This window comes from Macaca fascicularis, chromosome 13 (assembly GCF_037993035.2).
Source record: "Macaca fascicularis isolate 582-1 chromosome 13, T2T-MFA8v1.1".
Taxonomy (NCBI): Eukaryota; Metazoa; Chordata; class Mammalia; order Primates; family Cercopithecidae; genus Macaca; species Macaca fascicularis.
Window position 1 is genome coordinate 74,933,749 of NC_088387.1, and position 21,785 is coordinate 74,955,533.

The 21,785-nt window shown below is 44.5% G+C and overlaps 2 protein-coding genes across 6 annotated transcripts in view; one reads left to right on the forward strand and one right to left on the reverse strand.

Moving 5' to 3' along the window:
• The window catches only part of STPG4 (sperm-tail PG-rich repeat containing 4), a 60,348-nt gene extending 38,999 nt beyond the window's left edge, over positions 1-21,349 (forward strand). For 2 of the 5 annotated variants that reach the window (XR_012422421.1, XR_012422422.1), the window contains exons 4-5: positions 1,988-2,080; positions 21,211-21,349. Coding sequence is in view for 3 of the 5 variants with exons in the window: in XM_065527631.2 (XP_065383703.1) it covers positions 17,644-17,748; positions 21,211-21,327 (222 nt within the window). In the remaining 2 variants the exon portion in view is untranslated. Of the gene's footprint in view, positions 1-1,987; positions 2,081-17,643; positions 17,749-21,210 lie in introns of all 5 variants that reach the window. The other 3 variants (XM_065527631.2, XM_065527632.2, XM_015433692.4) reach the window with 3 other exon arrangements.
• Positions 16,093-16,596, reverse strand: LOC123568388 (NADH dehydrogenase [ubiquinone] 1 beta subcomplex subunit 3). The gene has a single exon (XM_045369373.2). It carries the CDS (start codon positions 16,544-16,546, stop codon positions 16,250-16,252), a length of 297 nt encoding a protein of 98 aa, XP_045225308.2. The 5' UTR covers positions 16,547-16,596; the 3' UTR covers positions 16,093-16,249.
• Positions 21,350-21,785: the final 436 nt, after the last annotated feature.

A 21,785-nucleotide genomic window follows, 5' to 3' on the forward strand; every position in this document is an offset into this window, starting at 1 on the left:
ATACCCAGAGTTTCCACCATGCAAGTAAGAAAAGCCTTTAGGTCGGATGTGGTGGCTCACGCCTGTAATCCTAGCAATTTGGGAGCCCGAAGCAGGTGGATTGCCTGAGCTCAGGAGTTTGAGACTAGTCTGGGAAACACGGTGAAACCCCGTCTCTACTAAAAATACAAAAAATTAGTCCAGTGTGGCGGCGTGCACCTGTAATCCGAGCAACTAGGGAGGCTGAGACAGGAGAATCGCTTGAACCCAGGAGGCGGAGGTTGAGTGAGCCAAGATTGCATCATTGTACTCCAGCCTGGGCGACACAGCAAGACTCCGTCTCAAAAAAAAAAAAAAAAAAAAAAAAAAAGAAAAGCTTTTAATGTGAACAAGAGATGGAGATAGACAGAAGGATGGAAACCCGGTTGAAAATAGAACTCTGGGAATAGAAGGGGAAGACTTTTAAAAAATACAATTAGCATCCTCAGAAAGATGAGAACAGGAACATTATTTTCAACTTGGGATTCTATATTTAGCCAAACTAACAATGAATTGTGAAAACAAAGACTCAACATGCAAAAACTCATAAAAATTACCTCCCAAATACCATTTTAAAAGATGTTGCTGGTGATAAATACAGTAAAACAAAGGAGCAGATCCAGAAAGAGGAAGGCATGGGACCCAGGAGAAAATAGATATGATCTGGGAGAGGAGTAGTGAAGAAATGTCCCAGGTTGACCACTGTACAGCAAGCTGAGAGAGAAACCAATCAATATAATAGGAAAAGAAAATAGGAAACTCAAGAAAGAATGTTTCAAAAGAAAAAGTGGCACAAGAACAGCTGATATGACAGGGAAAAATGAAGAAAATATATGTAGCAAAATGTGCAAGTGAAAAAAAATGAGGCACTAATTGACTCCAGGTAAAACAAAAAGCTGTACAAGATAAGAAATAGGCCAGGCATGGTGGCTTATGCTTGTAATCCCAGCACTTTGGGAGGCCAAGGCAGGCAGATCACTTGAGGTCAGGAGTTCAAGACCAGCCTGGGCAACATGGAGAGACCCTGTCTCTACTAAAAATGCCAAAATTAGCTGGGCATGGTGGAGCATGCCTGTAGTCCCAACTACTTAGGATGCTGAGGTAGGAGAATCGCTTGAACCCAGAAGGTGGAAGTTTCAGTGAGCCAAGATCGTACCACTGCACTCCAGCCTGGGTGACAAAGCAAGACTCTGTCAAAAAAAAAAAAAAAAATTTTGTATTGTTGGATGATTGTTTAAGAATGAGGGAGTGTGGCCGGGCGCGGTGGCTCAAGCCTGTAATCCCAGCACTTTGGGAGGCCGAGGCGGGTGGATCACGAGGTCAGGAGATCGAGACAATCCTGGCTAACATGGTGAAACCCCATCTCTACTAAAAATACAAAAAACTAGCCGGGCATGGTGGCGGGCGCCTGTAGTCCCAGCTACTAGGAGGCTGAGGCAGGAGAATGGCGTCAACCCGGGAGGCGGAGCTTGCAGTGAACCGAGATCGCGCCACTGCACTCCAGCCTGGGCGACACAGCAAGAATCCATCTCAAAAAAAAAAAAAAAAGAATGAGGGAGTGATACTGACTCACAAAGGCATGAACCTGTCTGCAGGGAGGGATATTTGAATAGCATGTAATTTTATAAGTGGTCAGTTCATTGGATAATTTGTGTTATGATAACTTTTGATTACATATACAACTTTGTCATGCAAGAACATTGGTACTCAATACTCAGATAAAAAACAAATGCTGTAATAAGATGATGCACAGTCTTTTATTTTTATTATTTTATTTTATTTTATTTTATTTTATTTTTGAGACAGAGTCTTGCTCTGTCACCCAGGCTGGAGTGCCGTCATGTGATCTCGGCTCACTGCAACCTCTGCCTCCTGCATTCAAGTTACTCTCTTGCCTCAACCTCCCGAGTAGCTGGGATTTTATAGGTGCCTACCACCATGCCTGGCTAATTTTTTGTATTTTCAGTAGGGATGGGATTTCACCATGCTGGCCAGGCTGGTCTCGAACTCCGGACCTCAAGTGATCTGCCCACCTCAGCCTCCCAAAGTGCTGGGATTACAGGTATGAGCCACCACACCTGGCATATTTTTATTTTTATTTTTGAAAATGGGGTCTTGCTATGTTGTCCAAACAGGTCTTGAACTCCTGGACTTAAGCTATCCTCCTGCCTCTGCCTCCCTAAGTGCTAGGATTACAGGCATGAGCCACTACACTCAGCTCAATGCATAGACTTTTCTAAATTTGGGCATTACTTTCTATGGATTGTCACAAATGGGATTTACTAGAGATTATATACATGTTGTTGATAAATTTTGACAGACCTTCAGCAATCAAGAGCATACTCATTTCACCAAATTTGTATGTCTCGTTTATTGTTATTTTTAAAATATTCATTAATTTGATAGTTTAAGATGGTATCCAGTTGTTTTAATTTAATATGTTTGATTGATTTATGGCTATGCATTCTAATTAGTGTTTATTAACTAGCTACTTGTGGCCCTTCCTGTATACTCTGGTTATGGTCTTTGCCCAGTTATCTATTGGGGAGAGTTTTAGTATTTGTTTCTGTTGATTTGTATAAACTCTATATAGTTAAGAGATATTAGCACTTACATTTGTTGAAGTTTTTCAGGGATTTTTCCTTTTGCTTGTATTTTATTTATACAGAAGTTTAAAATGTAAAATGTCTGTGTCATCAAATTAGGTAGTTTGTCATCATCTTCTGGAATGTAAGTCCCATGAAAGAAGGGACTGTGTCTGCCTTATTTATCAATGCCCACTACCTCATATAGTGCTGAAAAAATGTGTTGAATTAATGAATGAGATCTATGTATCTTTCCCTTATTTATTTCTTCCACTACTTAAAAAATTCCCTCCAGAGACATATTCACTTTAATTTCTTCTAATTTTTACTATTGATTTTTTTTCTTTTTTTTTTTTTTTGAGATAGTCTTGCTCTGTGGCCCAGGCTGGAGTGCAGTGACACAATCTCGGCTCACTGCAGGCTCCACCTCCCGGGCTCAAGCAATCCTCCCTCCTCAGCCTCCTGAGTAACTAACAGGTGTGTGTCAACATGCCTGGCTAATTTTTTTGGTAGAGACAGGATCTCACTATGTTGTCCAGGCTGGTACTTTTGATTTGCAAAAAAGTTTTAACTCTCTAATTCTTCTGAAATGTGTTTTGCATTCTAAGGTTGTGGTGTCATTTGAGCCCTGTTGACTTAGGATAGGCTGCCTCATCGTTGAGATGTATGAAACCTACAATCTCCAGAAATCTGACCTGTAGATCTGGTGCAATATAGTAGAGACCTATAGACATTTACCTAGTCTTTTCAAATGCTTTTGAGAATAAGGCTAGTTATAAAAGATACATACAGGCACCCATCTTTCCTTTTTTAACATGATCAGTGAAAATGAGCTCACTGAAATATTTTCGTCAGTTATACCTACAATCTCAAAGGTTAGGCCAGGCACAGTGGCTCATGTCTGTAATCCCAGCCCTTTGGGAGGCCGAGGTGGGCAGCTAACTTGAGGTCAGGAGTTTGAGACCATCTTGGCCAACGTGGTGAAACCACATCTCTACTAAAAATAAAAAAATTAGCTGGACTTGGTGGTACACACCCATAATCCCAGCTACTTGGGAGGCTGAAGCCCAAGAATAGCTTGATTGAGAGGCAGAGGTTGCAGTGAGCGGAGATCATGCCACTGCACTCCAGCCTGGGTGACAGAGCAAGACTCCGTCTCAAAATCAAACCACAAAACAACAACAACAAAATCTCAAAGGTTAACCTATGAAAAAATGAATAATGACAATATGAAGGCATAGCAGATTACTACTTAGTTTTTTAGTTATCAAAAGTACATTAAGCTTGAATTTAAAAATGCTCTAGGATCTTATGTGCCCAAAGTCCACTTGATATAGAGGAGCTATTCTCACTTGTTAAAAACAAAACAAATGCCGGGCGCGGTGGCTCAAGCCTGTAATCCCAGCACTTTGGGAGGCCGAGACGGGTGGATCACGAGGTCAGGAGATCGAGACCATCCTGGCGAACACAGTGAAACCCCGTCTCTACTAAAAAATACAAAAAATAGCCGGGCGAAGTGGCGGGCACCTGTAGTCCCAGCTACTTGGGAGGCTGAGGCAGGAGAATGGCGTAAACCCAGGAGGCGGAGCTTGCAGTGAGCTGAGATCCGGCCATTGCACTCCAGCCTGGGCGACAGAGCGAGACTCCGTCTCAAAAAAAAAAAAAAAAAAAACCACACAAAACATGCAGCCTTCTTTGTGTCAGGGATTCAGGTGAATTACATTTTGTCCCCAAGTGTAGGCGGCTATCAGGAGAAACAACTGGTAAGGAATTTGGTTGGAAAATGATTTTTAATCTTCACATTACCAGTGTAAAGTTGTATACTTATTGGTGATTTCAGTTATTTTCGAAATAACTGAATCATTGGTGATGGATGAGCATCATTTTTCTGTCCGTGGGAAAGTCTATGAGGAGAGTATCTACATGTGCCTTTTGGGGTAGATGCCAGAGGACATGTTCTACCATAAGTAAAAATTAGGGCCACTTTTTTACCAACAGAAAAACATTGTGTTGAAAACTTCTACCAGACACCATTCACTTTTAGCTCCTTGGTAAGGACCAAGCCTCACAAATCCCAAGACCAAAATGTGCGGTTCACTCACACCAGCATGGTTTTAAGAGCAACAAATCCTAATCATTTTCATCCAAGAGAACTGGACAAAAGAAAACTTTCATTTGTAGTTTCTCCTCCCCTCACTCCTCCCCTTTAATTGATTTTACTGCTTTCGTAAGTGACCTAAGTAAGTCTCTTGATCTACCAAAAACTGCATGATTTTATTTCCTCGTGAATGTGTTTCAAAATGTGGGCATTAAGGATATCAGATATTCTGCACTACTTCTTTGAACATACAGGGGCTACTTTTTGATGACTACTTATTAATCCTATTAGAATAAAGAAGAGTGAGGAAGATTTTATTTCTCTAAAGACCATCCCTCCCCACCACCACCACCATCTACTCGGCATTGAGACTATAGAGACTCAGTGCTTTTCTTGTCTATTGCTGGTGGGAGTATACATTCATACAACTCTTTGAAAGGAGTTTGGTAGTACGTATTAAGGTATAAAAAACTGCCTTTTCACTCACAAATTCTACTTTGAGAAAACCCTCCAAAACTAATTATCTTAAATACAGAAATATTCATCTATACAAAAATATGATCAAGGGATAATTTGTTCAAATGTGGTTATGAGTTTTAATTTTTTAAAAGGTATAATTTGTAATAGCAAGATAACAGTAGCAACAATTTAATAGCAGAGGGGAAATCATTTTAAAAGAATATTATGTATCCACTCAAAAAATATTTGGCAGCCATTTAAACAATGATTGTGAAAATTATTAAAATACACCAGAAATCTTTATGATCTAATGTGTAGTGAAAAATGCAGGATCAAATTGCGATGTGTATTATGATTAACGTCAGAAAAATCATGTGTATGAAAAATAGGAAATGCATTAAATTCTTTTAACAGCTATGCTGAGACACAGTGACTAAGGGTGATTGCTTATATTTCTTTCTCTTCAATTGGTTTCACAGTATTTCAAAATATAATTTTGTTTGTTTGTGATGGAATCTCACAGTGTTGCCCAGGCTAGAGTGCAGTGGTGTGATCTCGGCTCACTGCAATCTCTGCATCCCGGGTTCAAGCAATTCTTCTGCCTCAGCCTCCCAAGTAGCTGGGATTACAGTTGCCCGCCACCAGGCCTGGCTAATTTTTGTATGTTTAGTGGAGACAGGATTTTGCCATGTTGGCCAGGCTGGTCTCAAACTCCTGACCTCAAGTGATCCGCCTGCCTTGGCCTCCCAAAGTACTGGGATTATAGGCATGAGCCACCGTGCCCAGCCCAATATATAATTTTTAAAAGCGGAAAACAGGCAATGTTTGAGGAAAAGAGCCATCAATATGGTTAAGATGAAAACACTTTGTTATTAAATAAAAATAGTCCCACTTTCTGCTACTTAATTAGGACTCAGTCATTCGTATGATGTTTGGGGACTCAGTCATTCGTATGTTTGGGGTCTGTAGTGATTTACTAAGCAGATTCTTTGCAGTTATTGTTTCTCTTAGTTGTATATATAGTGAAAAAATGAGACACACATATCTTTCCTGATAGTGGGAACAAAAAAAGTGGGTTTCTTTGATATCAGAAATATTTTGGGGTATTTATGTATTTCCTTCTTTTTTTTTTTTTGAGATGGAGTCTCACTGTGTTGCCCAGGCTGGAATGCAGTGGCGACATCTTGGCTTACTGCAAGCTCTGCCTCCTGGGTTCACACCATTCTCCTGCCTCAGCCTCCTGAGTAGCTGGGACTACAGGCGCCCACCACCATGCCCGGCTAATTTTTTTGTATTTTTAGTAGAGACAGGGTTTCACCGTGTTAGGCAGGATGGTCTCGATCTCCTGACCTTGTGATCCACCCACCTTGGCCTCTCCAAGTGGTGGGATTACAGGTGTGAGCCACTGCGCCCGGTCGTTTCTGTATTTCTTAAAACCTGACAGGCCTATAAAGAATAAGGAAAGGATTAGACAAACAGGAGTCTGTACAGATACAAATGATTGTTACATGATCTGCCTGTTTCAGTCACCTTTAAAAGTTCGAAAGTATCAGACCTGTGGCATAGACTATGCCCTCAAACCAGCATTGTGAAACACTGGAATCATTCCAACTGTTTTAGCATTTAAGGAATTAGTTCAATTAAAAACTAAGCTGATAGTTTGAAATTCCTAGGGGAGCAGAAAAAGAATTAATAAACACAGTCTGGTTGAGTAAACCAGAAAATTGATTTCTTCTTGAATGGAATTTGGAAGCCAAGATGATTAAAGTAGGTCCCAGTCTCAACTTCCTCAAAGTTTTACTTGTGGGTAACATTTTGGGAAAAATATAACATTTCAAATATAGCTTATAGATGTGCTAGATTTTTTTTTTTTTTTTTTTGATACAGAGTCTCACTCTTATCACCCAGGCTGGATTTGAGTGGCAGGATCTCGGCTCACTGCAATCTCCCCTTCCCAGGTTCAAGCGATTCTCCTGATTCAGCCTCCCCAGTAGCTGGGATTACAGGTGCCCGCCACCATGCCCAGCTAATTTTTGTATTTTTAATAGAGACGGGTTTTCACCATGTTGGCCAGTCTGGTCTCGAACTCCTGAGTTCAGGTGATCTGCTCACCTCTGCCTCCCGAAGTGCTGGGATTACAAGCGTGAGCCATCGTGCCTGGCCTGTGCTAGAATTTCTAAGAAAATGATGTTTATCCTGGCAATTTTTCTTCTTAAAAAATCCGTGCTGCTTTTCCAACAGCGTTAACATCAGCCAAGTCATATATCGCCGTCCAGTTGTGAGAGTGAAGAATTTCCTGCACTTTCTTATAACAATGTCTTGACTGGGAACAGGAGGGTGAATGTATTGGTTAGAATTTTTTCAGTTGTAATTGACAGAAACCTTACAAATTAGCTTAAGCAAAAAATAAAAACATAAAGGTGGGGTAGAATATACTGGTGCCTATAACCTTGGCACGTTAGGTACTGTTTTATCTTAATCTCTCTCCTACTTTTGCACAAGCTATCCCTTGAGCTAGGCAAGATGGCCGCCTCAGGGCCACACCCTGCCGGTTTAGCAAGGAATGTGAAAAGGCAGGCTCCTCTGATTGGCCAGTTAGGGTCATGTGCCTGCCCCTGGGCCAATCACTGTGATCAAGAACAGGGGATCCCCTGGTACGTCTAGGTCCCCTACCCATCTCTATGTGTGGCGTGAGGTGCTCTGCCCTGCCCACGCTGAGGGAGTGACCTTAGTTATCCAGAGACTAGAGAAAGAATGTCAGGAAGCGGGGCAACACCTACCTACTACCTGGACTGCAAAAAGAGGGTGCTCTTGCTATCTTGAGTGAAAGGAATCTCCAGGAGCCAGAGGCATGAAAATAGAAAGGTGGCCTTCCAGATTTCCATTCTTCTCAATGCTCTTCATTCCTTTGGTGCTTCACTTGTCTGAAGTTGCTTCTCCTACTGTTAGCAAAGCACCTGGGAGATGTAAGAGAAGAACTTTCCAGTCCTGCTCCTGCCGGTGCTGAGGCTTTAGCCGTTTGCGTTGTCGGGGCAGCTCTCACACCTGGGGCAGCAGCCTGGGGAAGTGGGAGGAGAGGGTTCAGGGCAGTTGCCAGCCCTGTCCAAGTTTGAGGTCAGAACTGCCTCAGATTTCAAACCACTGTGGGTTGCCTTCTGCTCCTGTGGCCTCCTAAGAAAACAGAGGATGAGGCAGTGAACACCTACAGCCAGTCTGAATTACCTGGGCGTCCTTGGCGTGTGTGTTTCTGTGAAAGCTGCACCTTGAGGTGGGGCGGGTTTGTGATCACTTGGTGTTACCCCTCCCGTGCGGCAGCCTAACTAGAAACCCAGACCGTCACATTTTCTCTCTTTGCAGAAATAAACAGTACCAAGGTAGACTTCAGAGGTATCGTCAATTACTAATTTTGCAAATGTGAATAAGTTTTGGCCCCTAACAGGTTTGCTTCTACCCCATCCACCAGCGTGTATGTCCCCCTTCTCTTGGGAACCTGTAGACCAGTGTTTACAGAATTCTAGAATTTCCTGAGTTGCATAGGCCCTGCCACACACCTCCTCTTGAGTGCTTCAGAGAGGTGGCTGTAGTTTTTCTCTGTACCTACCTCGACACAGGATTTTCTGTCCTCCTTGCTGAGGGGCTTTTTCTTTTCTTTTTTGAGCAGTGTATTCCCACCTATCACACACACCAAATTTGGGGAGATCATTTTTACCACCCCATGTAGTAATTTCAGTTTATGCTGCTTATTAGTTGTATTTTAATGCATGGATATATATAGATATTTAGGGTCATCATTGTTTTCTGACCCGTTCTCTTTTCAGTATATCAACTGAAAGTTGTTTGTGCTAAGATAAATGGGAGTGGATTATGTGCTCTTTCTAGATTCCCTTTAGCTTTGAGATTTTAAAGAAAAACAGCTTGGAACTAAGTACTGATACTTTCCAGCACTGAGAAGCAAGGCCAGTAACCGGCTCTGGCTCCCACAGCTGAAACGCTAAATCACTGGTTTCTAACCCCGCTGAGCCTCACTTTCTCAACTGTTAAATAGAGATATTAGCACCTCCTGCATCAGGCTGGCATGAGGATTAAATGAAAGTAGGTGTGTGAAAGAATGCTGTGAAGTAGAGATGGCCGCAGGGAGGGGCAGCCCTCTGGCTCTCTGGTCTGTGGGGAGCTGTCACTGAGCAGCAGTGAAGCCTGCCTGCTGAACCCATTTTGGGTCAGGGTAGAGAGGAGGCCTGGAAGACCAGCACCCAAAGGGCTTTAACCTGCCCCGGTCTGTAAACGAGAATTCAGAATGAAGGCTTGCAGAAACTGGAAATACATGGTGACATTTAGATGTTTACATCTGCCATCAAACTGTAAAAACCATTCTCATGTTCATACACGTGAAAAGCAAAAAGGTTTAACTTGAGAAAGTTGAATTTCAAGTCCCTGGGTGCATTTTTTTTGTTTGTTTTAGAAATGGGGTTTCACCATGTTGGCCAGGCTGGTCTCAAACTCCTGGCCTCAAGAGATCTACCCACCTGGGCCACCAAAAATGTTGGCATTACAGGCGTGAGCCACCGCATCCAGCCCCTCCGTGCATTTTTTGACAGGAACCTATACAGGCATCTATGAATACACACCTCATGTTTCTTGGTCCACTTAGTCCATTCCTGCTGCTATAACAAAATACCTTAGACTGGGTAATTTATAGACCATAGAAATTTATTGTTCACAGTTCTGGAGGCCAGGAAGTCCAAGATCAAGGTTGGTGTCTGATGAGGGCCCCCTTCCTCATAGATGGCACTTCTAGCTGCATCCACACGTGGCGAAGGGCAGAAGCTTGCGCCGTAAGAGGACGCAGCTAGAAAGCAGCATCCTTCCTGTCTGAGGAAGGCAGACAAGCTTCCTCAGGCCTCTTTTATAAGCACAGGAGTCCCATTCATGAGGAAGAAGCCCTAATGACCTAATCACCTCGCAAAGGCCCCACATCTTAACACTATCACAGGCGCCATTAGGTTCCAACATATGAATTTTGGGGGGACATCAACATCCAGACCATAGCAGTGCTCAGAGATTCTTCACCTGGCAAACAGAATGTGTGTGCTTTCTGGAGAAAGATGATTTTTTAAAAGTAAGTTTAGCAAATTCAAGTTGGTTACTGTGGAGTCAGGTTGAGTCATACATCTCATATTAAAGGATTTGCTCCATGGTTTATTTTCCTCATGAGTTTACATGATCTCCTTTGTCTTAACAAGTTAAGATCAAATTTTGTAACATACTAATGATTAAAAATCCCTTTTGCACATGAATCTGAGTGCACTCCACCGGTCTCTACCTGCTTGCCCCGTTCCCTTGCCCTCATCTCTCTCCCTCCCTGTCCACCTGTGTCCTCCCTATCTTCAAGGTGTTACTCCAGACCCCTGTTCCTGGAGCTTCCTCATACCACTTGCCTCTCCCTGTGGCCTCCCCTCATCATAAGCCCTCCAAGTTAGTATACTCACTCATTTCATATTTAAATCTATTCTGCGACAGTTTGCTTTTTTTTTTTTTTGTGGTAATGGTGGTTCCTTAATGTGTATATTGTGATTTTCACTAGATTTTTGTCCTTGTCTTCACAACTAGATTGCAGGCACCCTGAAGTCAATGATCCTAGACAAAATGTCTTTAACATCTGCCAGAATCCCTGGCCTAAATATACCTTGCACACAGCAGGTTTCAGTGAATATGTGTGGATTTGACTTTTTAAGCTTTGTTTTAATGAGGTTTGCCACATTCAACCCAGCGGCAGTCCCTAACCGCCTGAGACATTCACGGTTCAGAAAGTTGAACGGAAGAGAATTCCTACTGTTAACTTGCACACGGATTAAGATATCCCGGCGACCACTAATCATCTGTTCTTTGGTCTTTTCTACTAATTAAATCAGCACAGTCCAGTTAACACTTTTTATTTTGTTTTTGCAGTGCAGTGAATTTGTCCCAGCAAGGTTAAAATGAATAACATCCTTCTCTCTAGGCTTGTCCTCAAGGCCCTGCCCATTTTGACCTAGCTTTCTCAACCCAGCTTCCCACACACCTTTCCACCATCCTCACAGGTACTTCCTTGAGGAGTTCCTCGGACCCCTTGAACCAGATGGGTTTACTCTCTGGTGTACTCTCCGTAGCATCCTGTACATCCCTTTGTGTGATACTCCCCACGTTTGTGATTTGTTTATTTATTTTTGGTAAGGTGTGCCTTCCTTGCTCGACTGTGAGCCTCATGAGCATAGGAAATCCACGCCTACCTGGTCGATAAGGACTAAGTTCTGCTGCCAGTAACAGAGACCCTAAATAACAATGTTATGAGCAAGATAGGAATTGATTTCTCTCTTGTATACAGTCTCTGCAGTAGGCAGTTTAGGGCTGGTGTGGCAACTCCACTGCATCAGACTCCTCCTATGGGCTGTTCTGCTGAGCATGGCTTCCATCCTCGTGGTCCCAGAGAGTAGGGAACAGGGGCCCAGCAGGCAGGAAGGAGTGTGGGGAAGAAACACAATATGCGCTCTCCTGAAGACTTCCCCTTGGAATTTGCATGCACCTTTTCCACCTCCATCCTATATCCCCAAGATTGGTCATGCGGCCACACCTAGCTGCCAGGGAGGCTGGGAAAGTGAATCCTTATTCTGAGTAGACACGAGCCCAGTTAAAAATTGTTCTAACACTAAGCAATAAGGAGAGAACAGCTATTAGGAGACAGTCACATACCACTGTATTCCCAGCTTTCAGCCTACGGCCTGGAGCAATGTATATTGGCTGAATAAAGACATGAGCTGAACACTGATGTATTCATGTGCTAGGGCTGCCGTAACAAAGTGCCACAAACTGGGTATTTGTTGTGCCCAGTACAACAGAAATGTGTTGTCTCACAGTTCTGGAGACTGGAAGTCCCAGCCCAAGGTGTTGGCAGTGTGAGTGCTGTGAGGGACAATCTGTTCATGCCTCATTCACAGCTCGTGGTGGCTTCCTGGCATTCCTTGGTCTTCCTGGGTTTAGAGTTCCATGCCTTTGTTTTCACATAGTGTTTTCCCTGTGAGCCTGTCTCTGTATCCAAATTTCCCCTTTTAATAAAGGACACCAGCCATACTGGATGAGGCCCCACCCTAATGACTTCAGCTTAAATAATTACATCTGCAACAACCCTATTTCCAAATCAGGTCACATGCTGAGGTACTGGGAATTCCAAATTCATAAGTCCTTAAAAACTGGGGAGAGACAGCATTCAGCATGGAAGCCACATCAACACAATGGAAATTCACAGGGCTTATGATTGGGGGGTATAGAATTCAATACCTAACAACTTGGGACAGTTTCATCTACTCTCACATTCTCTAGGAGGCATCTGGCATTTGGCTGTTCTGGGCTGCCCCAGAGTGACACATGTCTTCACTCCAGAGGAGTGTAGTGATTATATAGATTTCCCAGTCCCAGCCTCTCAGCCCTGGGGAGGAGTGTGTGCAGGCAGGGCATGTCAGGCTTACCAAAGGCCTGGAATGTTCCACAGCACGATGATCCATCAGAAGTTGGAACTGAATAAGCCAGGCTTCTTCGTGGTGTGACAGAGACCCAAGAGCTCTCCAGGAAAGTCTGAGTCTTCTGCAGCGAGATGAAAGCTCCTGGCCTTGGCGACATCTCGCAACCCACTGGGATCACACTTAACAAGACAGCCCCGTTACACCAGAGCCTGGTTTGGTGTCTGAAAGCCAGGCAGATAGCTCAGCTCTTGCTCAGTACCACTCCAGCCCCTCCTACCTCCATTTGTTCTTTTGTGGTGTTTCTGTTTGGTTCTGCCTGTATCCCTCACTGGACTCCAAACTCCTCTGAGGCCAAAGAGAGTATTTTATTCATCTGTGTAATAATCCTTGCAGCTCCCATTGGTTAAAGTGGCCCTCAAGTAAAAGCACAATTAAACAGGGCATTTTCTAAGGGAAGAGAATGATATTCTCATCAGGAGGCTTGAGATGTAATCGTGCACCAGAGCTGAGGAATAGATACTATAAAGCTTCCCTGTTGTTTCTTTTGACATCGAGTTCTAGGACTCTAGGAAGGTGACTATTCTGCTCTCCCGTGGAGACAGAGTTTTTGTCAGTGGTATTCGAAAGGTTTAGCTTTGGGAAACCCACAGTTGCCAAAGCATGACCCTGACAAAAGCAAGGTTTAAGAAACGGCCCATTTGATTTGTGGAAGAGGTGCTTAGTGCTGCTTGGTGAACCCGAGGCCCCCCTTTGCACACGTATCATACACAATGTGAGACCCAAGGTCTAGATCACACTTGAGGATCCCCAGTAAAGGAGACAGCAGAGTGCTCAGCTTTAAGGAAGAGGATGTGGTTCAAATGTCCCTCTTGTTTTAAACACCCTCCCATTGAACTGGGTTCAGAAATGGCACATCCCGAACCATCTATCCACTCAAGCTGTCCTCAGATGGGGCAGCAGTGGGGACTCGGCTAGAGTTGTTTCCTGGCCATTGCAGGACCCAGCCATGAGCAGTCTCAGAATAGTCACGGCTTTGCCGCAACATGCCTGTGGCTTTGGAATATGAACTTGGGCTTAGATCCACTTCCCTAATGCTCCCTCTTAAAGATCCCATCTGCCACATGTGGAATAGCGTTCAGTAACTTCTTTCTGCAACACATCTTAGTCCCTTTGATTCAGATGGCCAAGTCCACGCAAGGAAACTGCTGGATGGGATGGCAATGCATCACGCTTCATCAGGATTCATGCCTGGACTCCCAGGCAGCTTGAGACTAGGAAGCTTTAGAAAGCAAAGCCGCATTAGGCCTGGGGAAAACGGGCAGGTCGCTCCTTTCTTAGCCATTCTGCAGATGGCCGCCATAGGTGTGGAATCAGTGGTAGCACACCCAGCATCATCTCTTGCCCCAGCTACTCATCTGGCTTCAGAGCACTGTGTTATTATAGCCAAACTGAGAGGCTCCTGCACAAACTGTTCCTGTGCAGATATTCTTGGCATTTTGCTTCTTTGTGTTTCTTACGGCTTAGATTTATTCAATGTGAGTGCAGAATTCACACCAAACAGAGAGCCTCACCCTGACAGCAACCTCTGTCACACGTATATACATCAGTTTGAAAATACGACTGTTGTCATCTCTCTGCCATGAGTTGTAAAATGATGAGGTGCATCTATCCCTTGATGATCAGATGTGTGCTTGGCTGATAATAACAGACTCCGTTCATGGTGGAGTAATTGAGAATGGCAGCCCTGATTACATGGCTGTGCCACCTGCCAGAAAGAATGGGAAAGTCTTGCTTTAAATCCTGTGGAAGGGCCGGGTGCAGTGGCTCACGCCTGTAATCCCAGAACTTTGAGAGGCTGAGGTGGGCAGATCATGAGGTCAGGAGTTTGAGACCAGCCTGGCCAATATGGTGAAACCCCGTCTCTACTAAAAATATAAACATTAGCCAGGCTTGGTGGCGCGCACCTGTAGTCCCAGCTACCTGAGAGGCTGATGCAGAAGAATCGCTTGAACCCGGGAAGCGGAGCTTGCAGTGAGCTGAGATGGCATGACTGCACTCCAGCCTGGGTGACAGAGTGAGACTGTCTCAAAAAAAAAAAAAAAAAAAAAACCAACTGTGGAGGGTCTGCAGCGCCGTGCTTATTCTGCAAAATCTGAGGCGCTCATTCGTGGCCAACCTTACCTGTTATAAGGATCTTACAGATACATGTCCCTGTTATGACCTTACTGCTGGCTCTCTCCTCTCCTCTCCCCTCCCTTCCCTTCCCCTATCCCCTCCCCTCCTCCTTCCCCTCCCCTTTTCTTTCTTTCTTTTCTTTTTTCTTTTCTTGGGCCTCATTCTGTTTCCCAGGCTGGAGTGCAGTGGCGTGATCATGGCTCACTACAGCCTTGACCTCTGCGGCTCAGGTGACCCTCTCACCTCAGCCTTCCAAGTAGCTGGGACCACAGGAACACACCACCACGACTGGCTAATTTTTATATTTTTTACAGACAAAGTCTCACCATGTTGCCCAGGCTGGTCTTGAACTCCTGACCTCAAGTGATCCACCAGCCTTGGCCTCCCAAAGTGCTGGGATTGTAGGCATGAGCCACCATGCCTGGCCTCTTTTTTTCTTTACCTAATTTCCATAGTCATTTATCTGTACGTTGTCTTTTTTTCTTGTTTCAGGAGTACTTGTGTTCATTGTAGAAAAATTAGAAAATGCATATAAGCAAAAAAAGATTTTTGTTTCCTTTTTGTTCAACACACCACTACCCCAAGAAAGCTACTGTTTATGAACATTCTGAGATAATTTCATTCCAAGTATTTTTATGCACATTTGTTCAGCTTGCATTTTTGACTTAATGACATTTGGGAGTAGTTGTTATGTCTATAAAAACTCATCAACATTGGACTGCTGGATGGAAGCATTGTAATTTATTTAACCAGGCACATATCATCCATGATTTAGTTTATTTCCCAGTTTTCACTTTTGGAAACAATGTTACAGTCTTTGTGGCTAAATATTTGCACGCATTCTCAATTGTTTTCTTAGGGTGAATGCCTACAACTGGAATTGCTGGGTCAAAATAATAAATATACGTTGTCTTAAACTCCATTTTGTGAAAACTTGAAAAATATATATAACTTAGAATACTGTATTGAAACCTCATATACCTAGTCAACAATTCCACAATGTTCAGCTTTAGGCCAGTGTTTTGGGCTACTACTCCCACCTGCTTCCCCTAACTCCTGCATTATTTAGAAACAGATCCAAGACATCATGCTAGAAAAACACTTATTTCTGTTTTTTTGCCCTGTCCCACCCCGGAGGCAAGGAACATTAGCTATTTGAAAATGGAGGGGGAAAAAAAGTGAATTACTAGGGGGAAAAAAAGATGAACATCATGTTAGCATTATCCAGTGTAGTGTTTGGGCTATTCCCATTTTCCCTGCCACATTCTTTTTTTTTTTTTTTTTTGGCATATATATATTTTATTTTACTTTATTAAATCTTACTAATATTCTGTAAGGGACAAACCAGACGAGTAGGTTATAGTGAAGAAATCTTATTTTGGAGAGTTAAGAAACCACTATGATACTTCCAGGTATTATCTTCAGTGATGCTTCTTATCTTTATTCAGGGAATTCAGGTAATATTCAGCTCCTACAGCTACCACAAATGCAGCAAATCCCCATTTGAATCCTTTAAAGAATACATCAAAAAAGGAAACACTCTTTGCAAAGCCGCCCATGTATCTCCAAGCTTCATTGCGGCCCCATGGATCCCTTAGCCCTTTTGCAGCCAGCTTCTTCTGGATATCTTCTAATGGTGTCCCTTCTATCTTCCATTGTCTATAATCTGGAAGTTCCATTTTATGGTGTCCATGTTCATGTCCATGTCCATGGGCCATGTCTGAATTCAATCTGACCTCTCAGGACACTCAACTCTGCAACCGGAACCTCCCTGCCACATTCTAGACTCAAGACTCATCATTTGTCTCCCTGGTTTCCTGCAACAACCAATAACCATTCTCCTGTCTTCTTTCTCTCTCTCTAGATAGGCGTATATGTTTTTAAGCTGTTTCATATCTTCCCAGATTGCACTCTGGAAAGGCTGAGCGAATTCATGCTTCTGCCAGCATCATATAAGGAGTGCTCGTGCTGGTTGTTAAAGCTCTGGCTTCCTTCTTTCCCTCTCGCCTTCCTTCCTCCCTCCCTCCCTTCCCTTCCTTCTTCCCTTCCTTTTCTTTCTCCCTTTCTTCCTTCCTCTCTCTCTCTTCTTTGTTAACCTTTTTTTAATTTTTAGAACCCCTTCTCCTCACTCTGTGGGGGAAAAAAAAGGAAGTTTGTTTTTTAAATTAGAATGTATGTGGTTATAAATGAGGTGAAAGCCCTCCTTCCTCGAAGTTTGCTCATTAAATGTTTGTATATCCTCTGTATGAATTGGCTGTTGCTAACTTTGCTACTGGAGTGATTGTCTTTTTAAAATTGTGTTCACCTATTTATGTTAATCTCAGAGCATTGTGCTTATATCAGTGAATTGCTATGAATCTTTTTTGGACTAAGATAACATATATGACATTTATATGAAAGAATGAGCATTGTTATAAAGCTAACAGCTTAGAGCAGCAAGTCACCTTTAACAGTCAGAGGGACAAGTAGGGCATGAGGCATGCATGCTGCTGTGAGGGGACGGGGGGACCTGAGTGTGGGCTGGGAGCCCAGGGGCATCAGGGATGCTGGCAGGGACAAGGGAGGCAGGTGCTGCTCACCTAACCCTCCTTCACTCCTCACCGTCGTACACAAGGGAGGTGAGGCAGGAGTTACTCCCGCTTCACAGCGACTTGTCCCAGCTCATACCCTGAATGAGATCTCTTGAGACCAAACATGGGATTTTTCTACTATATCATATTGATTCATATGTTTATTTGTAGAAGGCAAATAAAGCATTAAAATATATCAAATATTAGTATAATAATAATGAAGCAATTTTTTAAATGTTCAATAGCATGAAGGCCCTGGTCCAGGTGATTATAATGTGAAAATACCTCCAACAAGCTCTATCACTTCTTGTTTTCAATCCAGAGTCCCTCGATTCTTGCCCAGCCGTTCAGTAAGTATTCGGAAAGACAGACCACCCCCTGCCCCCAGGGGCATGGTTATGGTGGTAGGTTTTCTGTTCCTGTGTGTGTGGGAGGTGTGGGCTGGTGGTGAGATGAGGGAATGATCATGTGTATACAGTTCTGGTACATACAGTTGCCTGTCAAGGCAATCAGAAGTGAAATGCTCAAATACCTGGACATTTTCAACCAACTTCAGATTCAGAGTGACTCCAGGCCCCAAATCTGTGGCTGAATTATGGGGCCACTTGGAAGCAGCACATTAATCAGCCATCAATGTTACCAACTAGATACTTTGTTGGGGGTGCCTGCAGTGGCTGCCTCCTGCCAGCCAGAATGGCTATTCTGTGTGTGTGTGGCTTCTGGGAGCCCAAGGAAGCAAAATTTGAAGCAGAAACATTTTTATTGAACCGAATGGGACCATTAAGGCATTAGTGATCACCCAATCCCCAGAGACTCAGGACAGACAGGGAAGAGGCTCAGGTCCATGGAGAGATACAAAGAACGTGGATCCTGGGAGCATGCAGGACGACTCCAAACCTAGAGAAGACCAGGAAAGATTATAAAAGCGTAATGTGAAGTTTACCAACAGTGGATTTTTTTTTTTTAAATGTCAAAAGAGTTTTAATTCCCATAGCTTTGTTGCTTTCAGTCTGCAACTCAGTCTGAAAGTCCCCAAGACTTGCTGGTATATAGACTCATTTGAGGTGGCTGGGGAGACAGAAATACAAATTCTGCCTGTAAGAAAACGGGCCCACCCAGGGGGAATCAAGGGACTAGGAGGAGAAGTTGGAGTGGTGGGTAGGAGAGGACTAGTGCTGCCACTGCCTGGGCTGCAAATCACCTCCTCTAGCCCTACCTAGCCCATGTCCCAGGCCATGGCCTTCAGAATCTCTGCCCCAGAGCTGCTGGGCAGCAGAGTAAGGTAGCACAGCCTTTATCTAGATTGATAATGGGGAGGCCCTGCCAGTGAAATTGTAGACAGACCGACAGCAGGAGGCTGGGGGATCCACACACCTTAGTGGCATCACCATGATCCAGAAACATGTTTGTCAGAGCCCACGGGATCGGGCATTCTCAGGAACACTGAGTCATGCTAACCAAACTCCCAGGCAACTGAGCAAGAAGCCAGAAGAGGTGGTGTTAACTTCTAAGCATTCACCATACGGGCCTGGTGACTAGAGCACTGATTGGTGGAGTCTCTCCCTTATAGAAAATTTTCATGGAAGCTGAAGACAACCAGAAGGTTGTTGGTGGCAGTGAAATCAGGGGAGGGGAACTGAGCTTGATGTTCTCAAGGTGGCTGAACCCCAACCAACAGCCTCCCAAGAGGTGGCCTTGTGGGGGTGCAGGCCCCCTGAACCTTCTGTTCTCTGCCCTGGCCTCCCAGGGCTCCACGTGCACGTTGCACCCTCATTAATAGCACTAATAAAGGCTTCAGCTTCCTTTGACGTTTGGCCAGGACTTGATTAGATTTCCAGGCTGCTCCTCTGCTTTTGGCAAGGGAAACATCCTGTCATTTAAAGCGGTTTCTGCAGGCAGCTGATCTCATGTGCTCTGGACTGACTGCTCTGCTCCACTCTCACTGTCTCCTGAAGAGATAAGAAACTGCAGGGCAGGGTAGAAATGATAAGTAGGTGGTAATAGTAGAGAATAATAGTGGTGGTAGCTAACTGCTGGCCTGTCCAAGTCTCTTTGTCTTAGAGAGGCGCCAGTGAGCCTCATAGCCCCTTAGAGGCAGGTACTCTATGCCGTTTGATGGGCAAGGTGTGGGAAGCCCATGCCCAGGGTCCCACTGAGCCGTTGGTGGTGGGACTAGGACTGGAACTCAGGCTTGTTGGGCTCTAAAACCCTTGATCTTAATCATTACACTGGTGTCTCAAATGCCTTCAAGAATATGTGCATGTGCCCCCAGCATGGGAGACATCGACCTAAGAAATTGAAGTCTTAGGCCAGGCGCGGTGGCTCATGCCTGTAATCCCAGCACTTTGGGAGGCCGAGGTGGGCAGATCACGAGATCAGGAGATTGAGACCATCCTGGCTAACGCGGTGAAACCCCGTCTCTACTAAAAATGCAAAAAATTAGCTGGGCGTGGTGGCGGGCGCCTGTAGTCCCAGCTACTTGGGAGGCTGAGGCAGGAGAATGGCGTGAACCCAGGAGGCGGAGCTTTCAGTGAGCTGAGATTGTTCCACTGCACTCCAACCTGGGCAACTGAGCGAGACTCTGTCTCAAAAAAAAAAAAAAAAAAAAAAAAAAGAAATTGAAGTCTTAGTCTGTGAAAATGGCATTTATTTGTATTTTATCACTACAGAAGAGAAGCTTTGTTTAAATAATTGGCAAAATAGGGCCAGGTGTGGTGGTACACCCCTGTAATCCCAGCTGCTCGGGAGGCTGAGGCATGAGAATTGCTTAAGCCCAGGAGGTGGAGGTTGCAGTGAGCTGAGATTGTGCCACTGCACTGCAGACTGGGTGACAGAGTGAGACCCTATCTCAAACAAACAAACAAACAAACAAACAAACAAACAAAAACCCGGCCGGGTGTGGTCGCTCATGCCTGTAATCCCAACACTTTGGGAGGCGGAGGTGGGTGGATCACAAGGTGAGGAGACTGAGACCAACCTGGACAACGTGGTGAAACCCCGTCTCTACTAAAAATACAAAAAAGATTAGCTGGGTGTGGTGGTGGTGGCACCTGTAATCCCAGCTACTTGGGAGGCTGAGGCAGGAGAATAGCTTGAAACTGGGAGGCAGAGATTGTAGTAAGCTGAGATCACGCCCACTATAGTCCAGCCTGGTGAGAGCGAGACTCTCTCAAAAAAATAATAATAATGAATAAATAATAATATTTGTTCAAGCATTTTATAAAACCAAAAACATGACTTTCAAAAATTAGAACTTGTGGATCCCTTGAGAATACTTCTGACCCTGGGGTCCGTGGACCCTGGTTGAGAAGTACCTTACTTTAATAACTCTGGGTCAATAACTAAGACACAACCCGAGTTTGAGAGGCAGTTTGGGCTTTTGAGTTAGACTAACCAGGTTCAGAACTCATTCTCTTCACTCACTTCTTGCCAGGCCGAGGTCACCGGGGGAAGGATGATGGCATTCTTTGGGATAGGAGTTGCCTGGGCCAAGTGCTCTTTGGGAGAAGGTGTGCCTTGAGGTGCAGGTGGCATGTGACCCCACCTCTCCCAGCAGGTTCTAGGTGGCCCCTGGCTTGGCCTGGCCTCTCAGCCCCCCTCCAGCCTCATGGTGAGCCCCTAACAGGAGCAGCCTCTGCTCCAAGGACATGTTCCAATTAGAGGGTCTGCCAGGTTTCAGCCCAGGCTGGTGTGGCTCTGGTCTTCATCCTTGGGGAATTTGTCCACCACATCCAAGCCAGCAGCCAGGCACAGGAGCCTCAGGGTTTTGGTTTCACTGTCTCATCAGTCCCTGTTTTCTGCTCTGTTTTCAGAAAACCCCAGGCCCGGGAGCATATACAACTTTAAGACAATTCCCTAAGCAGTCTCCGACCATAGCCAAAATGGGCCGAGAACATAGCCTTTTCTTCAACAACACAATTGGCTTTTAAAATAAAGCAATCTTGGCACCAAGCTCTACTTTGAGGTTTAGCACATTCTTATGTTTAGAAAACTGTATTTTGTCTTTTCCTTGGAGGGGTTTGGCCACAGAACATGATTGATTGCTTGAGGTGACCGTCCTGCTTGCTTATCTGGGATAGTCCCAGCATAATTACCAGTTCTCTCTCAAAAGTGTCCTGGTCTGAGCGATAAATTATATGTTCACTGTGCTTATTACCAAAGAGCAGATTCGGACAAACTGTGCCCCGAGCTGCTCTCGGACAGGCCCTGAGATGTCTGGTCTCTGCTCTGTGTGGCCGTGTTCTCTCTAGCTGGAACTCAACTGCATCACGGTTATAAGGCCTCATGGCCCCTTGAAGACTTCCGTGGGTGTTCAGTATTAAACAGAGGCCAAGCTGAGCGTCCCAGCATCCCAAAAGCTGGTTCTTTCTCTCTTCGAACCCCCTGA

Excerpts from the sequence above, each read along its gene's own strand:
- LOC123568388 (XM_045369373.2), bottom strand. The coding sequence starts at position 16,546 with ATGGCCCATGGACATGGACATGAACATGGACACCATAAAATGGAACTT.